At 34.5% G+C, this 8,413-nt stretch overlaps 1 protein-coding gene across 1 annotated transcript in view; it reads left to right on the top strand.

Moving 5' to 3' along the window:
* The first annotated feature begins 540 nt into the window (after window positions 1-540).
* LOC121738807 (FK506-binding protein 2) overlaps window positions 541-8,413 on the top strand; it is a 51,613-nt gene continuing 43,740 nt past the window's right edge. Inside the window, exon 1 of the mRNA XM_042131057.1 lies at window positions 541-827. Coding sequence (XP_041986991.1) covers window positions 643-827 — 185 coding nt within the window. The 5' untranslated portion in view covers window positions 541-642. The remainder of the gene's footprint in view (window positions 828-8,413) is intronic.

Here is an 8,413-nt window from a genome sequence, read left to right as displayed (position 1 = left end):
ATGATTTAGGACCTGTTTCACCATTTCTTGATCTTGACAGATCAAGTATGGAGAATCTGTCAAATAAGTTGTGGATAGCCTATCCGGCCCATTATCGGGAAGTGGTGAAACAGGCCCTTAACAAGTTGATAAATATAATATTGCAACAAAATATTCACAAAAGCTTCTTGAAAGTACCTTTCAATATTAATTTGCATAAATACTGTCACGTCAAGAGTCCGTTCAGACAAAGTTAAATCCCTATCCGTTACTTATTCGACTTGCTTTGCTCCTGTCTCAATATGTCGAGAGGATTCCACATGATGTCTAGAAATTTGGTAAAGAACAAGACTCGTTTAGCGCGAATGGAATGAGGATAACGTCATTCGCGTGCGTGGCAATCGCTACAGAGAGCCGCGTCAGCGCAAACCAACAGAACCGAGAAAATATATTCATCCCTGTCTAACCCACGGCGAAACCCGTTAGACCGTTAAAGCGGCAAAACATACGTTTAGCGGACGTCAAGTAAAGTTTACGCGGAACGCAAGTTCCGAACCTATCAACCCAGTGCGACTTGCGAGTTCACGAATTCAGTTTGTTCCCAGCGGTCGTAGGCAGCGCACGTAATTTTCGCGTCCATCGGAACTTTTCGTAAGTTGAATCATGTTGCGTTGCGTTCTGGCCGTACTGGCTCTGGCCGGGACCACGTTGGCCGGCTCCGAGGTCACCGAACTGAAAGTCGACGTCGTCAGCCTTCCGGAAGAATGCACGGTCAAGTCCAAACATGGCGACATGCTGACCATGCACTACACGGGCACGCTGGACGATGGACACAAATTCGACTCGAGGTACGTCAAATTCCAACATCGCTTTCATTCACGAGAAGCCTTAAAGTGAGCACGACGAGAGCCCATCTTAGTTAGATTTAGTCGAAGCGAACTCATCTCATTTCACTATCGAATAAACTTTTATTTTATGGGCTTTAGATTGTCTGTACTGACTTTCATAGTCGGCAATTTCCATTTACGCGTAGACGTGTATTGTTCGATGTAGTCGGGTCATCACTCATCTCTAGTTAGAAGCTACGTGTGAACTACGTCATAAACTGATTAACTGTACGCCCGATTACCGTTGGCAGCCGATAACTTTATAAATATGCTACTGTATCTTATATTCAATCATAATATATAGAACTGACTATAAAAATGTGTACTGCAAATGTATTTTTTTGCTTGTAACAATGAAATGTTGAGCTTTTTGCGATTTCTTATAATTATGCGCATTTAATAGTCTGTAGTATAGACGTAAGATTCATCACTTAGGTATTCTTTAACTTACTCAACCAGTTATTTAGTATTTAGAACTTAAAAGATTGAGCAGCTTTTAAATGAATACATTTGCAAGCTTTTAATATTTTTTTGAAAATAAGAAGAAATGCTCGATTTGCGAGTAATAAAGAAAAAATGTGTATTATCCCAGTCTGAGAGAAAGCACATTGGAGAGCTGTACATTTTTAAAATAGATGAGCGCCACTAAGAATATTTTTCTGTAAATCTTTTTTAGATAAGGTGTGTTTTTTATTCTAAATGGAATAAAATGTGGATGGAATCGTAGTTTTCATGCACTACTACTTTTTTGAGAAACATAAAGAAGAAAAATATAAAAAAATTCAATTCTTGTTAATCTAAAATTAATACTTAATTAAAGTTATGAGTGTTATGACTTATGGCCATATTTTACAAATTTTATTGATAATTTTAATGCGTCATTTCACTATTTATGAGTATAATTTGGAAGTCGTTTACACGCTTCTGAATGCGTCAGTGTATTATGCCGGCACTCCACGTAGGCGAACACGTTGGCGAGGCGCTGGAGGACACCTTGTCGCAAGCCTTGCGCTCCATCTCTCTCCATCACATATGAGCCGCGCGATCTGTTTGCCCGGAGCTGCGATGAAGAGTGCATGTTTCCTCCTTGTGGCGAATTAACATCTAACTTGACGTAATGGCGAAAAATATGAGTATCGAGAAAACATTAAAATTTATTGAGCTCTATCAGAGTAAAAACTGCCTGTGAAACCAAAAAATCATATCAAAAGTGATAAAAAATAAGGTTCTTGGACATGCTATTTTCCTCACGATGATTACATCGTGATAATTATAAATAAGTAATAATTATATTATTTTAATATTATAATTGTAAAAGTGAGTTTATTTCTTTATTTGTTAGGTTTTCACGCCTTTTACTTTTTTATTTCGAGAATACCCTATAAAAACTATGTGGAGAGGCGGCATTACGTACATTCAAGCAACCACCCTTTGATATATTATGTCCAAAAACCGACACTACACCGGTTCGGATACAAGCGTCCGCAAGCTCACGCAAGCCAAGCCAGATACTCTCTTCACACGCTTGTGCTTGTGGACGCTGGTCAAGCCTTGGCAAACATGGAAACGCAGCATTATACTTTACTATTAAAAACCACGCGGAGCACAAAAAAATGCAATACATTTTTTGTACTCCGTAGACTTATAATTTGACTATACAAATTAAGTTACTACTAGCATATTATGTAATATGATAATAAAATTAAATTAGTTGTATCATACATTATTTGGACCGGGGAGATAAAACGTCGGGCGCGGGCACTAAATAAAAATAATGATTGGACAGCGATAACGCTAACGACTGGACTGTTCTACGATATTTTAATATAAAATAATGTATAGTGATCATCGTTTACCCATTTTAAAGTAAAATAATAAGCATTCATTGACTTTAAACCTTTTCATACCAAAAACAAGTTTTCGTGACTCTTTACTGCCAAGATTAACTTTAGTTGTATCAGCAACTAATAATAATGGAAACTACCATTGAACTAAGCAAGCTAATTAATCTTCCTCTTCCGTGATAAAAATCGGCATTAAAGCCTTGTAAAACTACTTTTGTGCCAAAGATCATGTCATGAGAATTGAGATACTTCAAAAAGGAAATAGTAGAATTTCCAAAATCTACATAAGAATTCTAACTGCCCCTCATAAAATAAACCTCAAATAAACCTATAATTGGTAATTATACCAATTATAGGTTTATTTGAGGTTTATTTATTAATTATAATATTAATTTAATTATAATAATTATTATGTACATAACATTTATGAGTATTACTCATAAATGTTATGTACATAATAATTATTATTGTCAATCGATGTAGTTACAGCTCGACAAGGCTTTATATGAACGTGTCATTGACGGGAGAGCTGCTGGTAAAGGAGAACTGTCAAACACATGTCAAAAATAACTTTTTTGTATGATAGAAGCGTTTAGTTCCTTTTCTCGCCACGTTCATATATAGCCTTGTCGAACTGTTATACACCTCTCAATGGTACATCTAAACTGTAACTATAGGTCTACCAGAATCTGATGGCAAAAAGTGAGAAATTAAATTGACTCTAGCAATACAGAGGTAATTGGAATAAAACATTTTGACAACAACATCTTTTTTTTCCTTACACGAAACATTCAAATATAAAAATGTATCCAATGATCAAGGATATTTTTTTAAATTCTGCCATCAGACATCAGATTCTGGTAGACCCATAGCTACCTAATTATTAAAATTTTTACGTCAATAACGTAGATAACATTAACAATACACAATCAACAGCAAACAGCGAGCAAAATGAAAATCTTTTAAGTACCCCATTCATATTTCCCCCACGTGTGGTTTATACCCCTAAGTAGGGATACAAGTGAAATAATTTGGAAAAGTTTAAGGTGTGTTGAATATCATTAGGAAATATTGCTACGCGGAGCTGTGTACGACAAAGACACGTTAAAAAGTTAGGTTTATTTTCTAAACTACGCGAAACTTGGGCTATTACTGTGAATATCGTACGAAATACTACTGCTTGACGCCAATTTGCTTCTAACACTAGTTGTTTACCGCGGATTACTTCACAGTTCATTGCTATTCGACTTACATACGTAGCATTTTCAAATTAATATGCGCACATTACACATAAAATCGTTAATGGCGCTTACCCTTATCTTTTAAAGGAAGGTGTAAAACTGAATCATGTAATGAGATTTGAAAACACTGCTCTTTTGTCTAATTTTAAAAGAATTCATTTAGAAACTTATAGTTTTAACTCAAGGTTTTTCCGATTTCTTCTAAGATTATTTCATAACTAAAAGTTGAGAAAGTATTCGGTTTATTGGTGTAGGCTGTTATAAATTGTTATCAAACTACACCCGTATAGTTTGCAAATCAACTTTGCTTTCAGGGAGATAAGAAAACTAGGTTTTATTGTGCATTCGAAATTGTTACCGAGTTTTATTCTTACCATAGCCTTACTCGTAATTTAACATAAGGTTAGCCGTAACTCATCCGCCAATTCTGTCCAAAGCCAAGACATATTTAGTTATAACTCCTTTTCAACTATATCATCGGGAAGAAGGGCACAAATCAATGATTTGATTTGTTTAAGCAGACTTCGTGAAATCTTATGCAAAATCAAGTCTCATAAAAACTATATGCCTTACACAACATACAACCACCAACATCAACAAGAAAGTCTGAGTCCTGAGTTTGAACAATGATTTAGTAATAACTGGATTTCCCTAACCGCTTTTTTGCGCGGCAAATCTTATTTTTTCAAGATATCGTTTTCATTTTTGATTTTAAAAGAAAACATAACGCTTATAATTTGGGCCTATCCTTATTTTAAAAATAAATATTATTTTCCAAAAAAATAAACATAAATAGGCGAATTCCAATTTTGGTGGCTTGACGTCGACCTATAATACTCAATATCTAGACCGATTAACAGAAAACTTTATACTGGATTAGATTTGTATGTAGTCGTTTTATATAGTTGACTCTTCATTATATCTGAATTTTACTGTACTAACTTCTGTAGTTGAGTTTTTATGACACAGTTTAGGTCTGTCGCAGAGAATTTTTAAATTTTGATGGTATTTACGAAAAGTTGCTTCTACAAAATACCATTTATCCCTTAAGCATAAAAAATACGCCATTTACTTCATTCAGCCACACGCTAACCAGTTTAGGAGGTGGCTGTGGGCTGGGCCGTACCAGTTTCCAGCCAGAAATGAAAGAAAATTATTTTATCACAAAACCCCCGATTTTATGCAATTTTGGTGTACTTAAATTATCCTACTTGTGGCAATAATATCATGTTGTTATTTTGAATATCGGTAGAGTTTTGGTTTGTTTGTAGTTAAGTTAATGTGCTAGAACTTTAGTGCATGTAGTTTTTTTTACGATTATTTATTTTTATTTTTCTCGCAAATTACAATTTTGGTGGGTAAGAGGGTGTGTAAAACATTATTTTTACAAAATACCATTGATTCTTGAAGCATAAAAAATACGCCATTCACTTCATTCTGTCACTAGTTAACTCGTCTAGGTGGTGGTTGTCGTACCAGTTTCCCGTAAACACCTAATCCCCAATTTCGGTGAAAACAAAAATTTCCACCAAAATTATATAAAAAATGCAAGTTGTTGAAATCCACTCTAATTTGTTTTAGGGCCACCGGCAGTCTATATTCGACCTATCCCAAACTAGTCTCTAATGAAGGAATCATGTATTCGATTTGGCTGTATAAAATATTAAACGGGCTGTTGCACGTATTTTTTGCATCGCATTATAATCCTCCATTTTAGTATCGGTTTATTCCGTATTGAAAACAATAAAACGGCTTATTTTCCTTTTATCGAAACTCATTTTAAAGTTTCGTTAGTACAATATCAAAAGCACAAACGTCTGTCCGCCTGTCGAGACCTTTCGAAAACAGGATGTAACGAGTTTCTCTGTAACTATGAGTTCTGAATTTAATCGAGCTCAGTCAATACCAAATAATTTAATATTATGTTCAACCGCGGTTTATGCCAACCCAATCAAACATATTAACTAACCAACACTCAGATTTATGTGTATTTTTGCACAATATTCAAACGATTTCCAACAGCACTTGACCAATAAAACTATCAAGCAATTACTCGGCTAACATTATATAATATACCTACATGCCTCGCAAATAAACTTTCTTTTCCCCGTGTGAAATTCTTTGAGTGTTATTCCACTTCTGAGAAACTTGATCGTGTAGCTTACCTTAATTTTACAGCTTCGCTTTTGGCTCGACGCTTAACAGAGTTGCCTTGGGAATGAGTATACAGGAATTTTAAATGTGTATTACAATACACCGTCTCCTACGCATAAGCGATGCTAATATTAATGATATTAAACTTCAATTTAAGTTTAGATGCGATCTCTTTAGGGTTGCAACTCGGCGTCGCATGTAGTATATCTTCATCCTTTTCTGCACGCTTAGTCACCATAGAAAGACTATGTAGTTCCACGATTAATAGACAAAGTGACAGATTCACATGTTAATATATTCTGACATACTTGTGCCTAAATTCTGTAAGACTTTTTTCACATTTCTACTGTGATGAGTGATCATGTTAAGCCTGCTGATAACAGGTAGAATAATTAGATTATGGACATAAAAAGCTTTTATAGATAGACCTTACAGTTAAACGTAGATATTGAATTATATTATTATTATTGATACATACGCTGATATCACGTCTTTGTGTCTGTGGCAGGCAGAGACCACATGCCGTCATTAAATGGAATCTAGACATACTGTAGATCCCTCATCTATGTAGACTTGTAGAGTATGTACCTATAATGTACCAAGAAATTGATTGATATACAGGTGACGGACATACGTAATTTGGTCGGGTCGGGTCAGCTTAGGCAACAGATTACAAGTTACATTGACTTTACATAACTCAACCAAATAACGTAGGTCCGGTGCGAAATCAAATACTGTGATAGTTCCTCTTAATATGACATATGTAGTATGTACCTATTGTCTTATTAATAGTTCTAGCGCGCTGTTCTAACCACTAAAGTGCAAGAAGAAACATCAGCCCCGGGTAATTCTAATCTGAATAAAGTAGAACAGCTCAAGACTGCACTTGCGTAGACCGCAATATTCCTGAATTGTTTATGCCTCAGGAATGATTCAAGAACCCCGGAAATTCAAATAATCTTTATGACATCAGGGCTATTGTAAAATAACTACTTATTGCACGGTTTTTAAGGTTTTTTGATTGAAGTTTAATTTATACATTAGCGCTTATTGGCTTTCGACAAAAACTACTGACAATAATATCTCAGAAGATATGATTGAATTAAATTATTGAAATAATATGTATGATAAATATTTTACGTAATGCAGTATCTGTGACACGATCAAAGACGGAAGAATCAAACTCGTGACCCAGGTTAGGAAGACTCTAACCACTGAACCACGATGTAAAGTGTACCAGTAACATAGTTTCGAAGCCAGTGGACCGTTAAGGAAGAAGGAGGTCGAGGAAAAGTTGTTAATAATTGACGAAAGCATGACCGAAAGATGATATTTTTATCTGATCACTATCTGACCCGGCAAATGTTGTTTTACCATATAAATTATTTCTAGAATCAATATTAAAAGTAGATAAAACCGTATTCTGAGGCCTAACAAATGTACGTACAACATTTCATTAAAATCGCTTGAGCGGTGAGCCGTTTTGGCGGAGTTACCGCACACGAGAATTTTATATAATTATTATTAGAGAATACATAAATCACTGACAATTATTAAGGAAATTTGTAGCTAAATAAATATACCATATTATATGAATTGCTATATACGCACAGCTACATAAAATCAGGAACAAATTTTTTGAGCAGTTATTTAATTATTATTATTCGATTTTATTGTGATCAGTTGAAAAAAATATTGAGCCGTTATTGAATTTAATGGCGGCTGATTAATTATTGCGACAGTAAAACATGGACAGTAATAAAAATCAATTAGTCGGTTATTTTATCATACATGATTCTAAAAAAAATTGAGCCAATAACTGAATGAGCGGTAAAAATTATGGAATGAGCGTTTCGAGCGGTTCGGTCACAGAACCAACCCTGACCCGTAATTGTTAAGTTAGGTTTGTTTTTTTATAAAAAATTCGATTTTTTTAGTTAGGTTAAGTTATTTTTTTTAATAAGAAAATAAGAAAATTTTTCTCAATAAAACAAGAATAATTTATGAATATTCAAGAAAATCCCCATTATTTTTTTAAATCGGCCAAGTGCGAGTTGGAATCGTGCACGAAGGGTTCCGTACCACAATAGAGCAAAAATAGGCTGAAAATTGTGTTTTTTTGTATGAGAGCCCCCTTAATTATTTCATTTGTTTATTTTTTAAAATAAATTATTAAAGTACAAACAAAACTGAGTATTTCGTGAATAATTTAAGTGCCTATGTAAGTATTGCCGTTATTGGATATTGATATCGAGCAAAAAATAGCAAAATATCAAGTTTGTTGTATGGGAAAAACGGGGCGTCCTTA

The sequence above is a fragment of the Aricia agestis genome, chromosome Z (assembly GCF_905147365.1).
Source record: "Aricia agestis chromosome Z, ilAriAges1.1, whole genome shotgun sequence".
Taxonomy (NCBI): domain Eukaryota; kingdom Metazoa; phylum Arthropoda; class Insecta; order Lepidoptera; family Lycaenidae; genus Aricia; species Aricia agestis.
The sequence above is the reverse complement of the archived record's forward strand: the minus strand, read 5'-3'. Positions and strand labels throughout refer to the sequence as shown.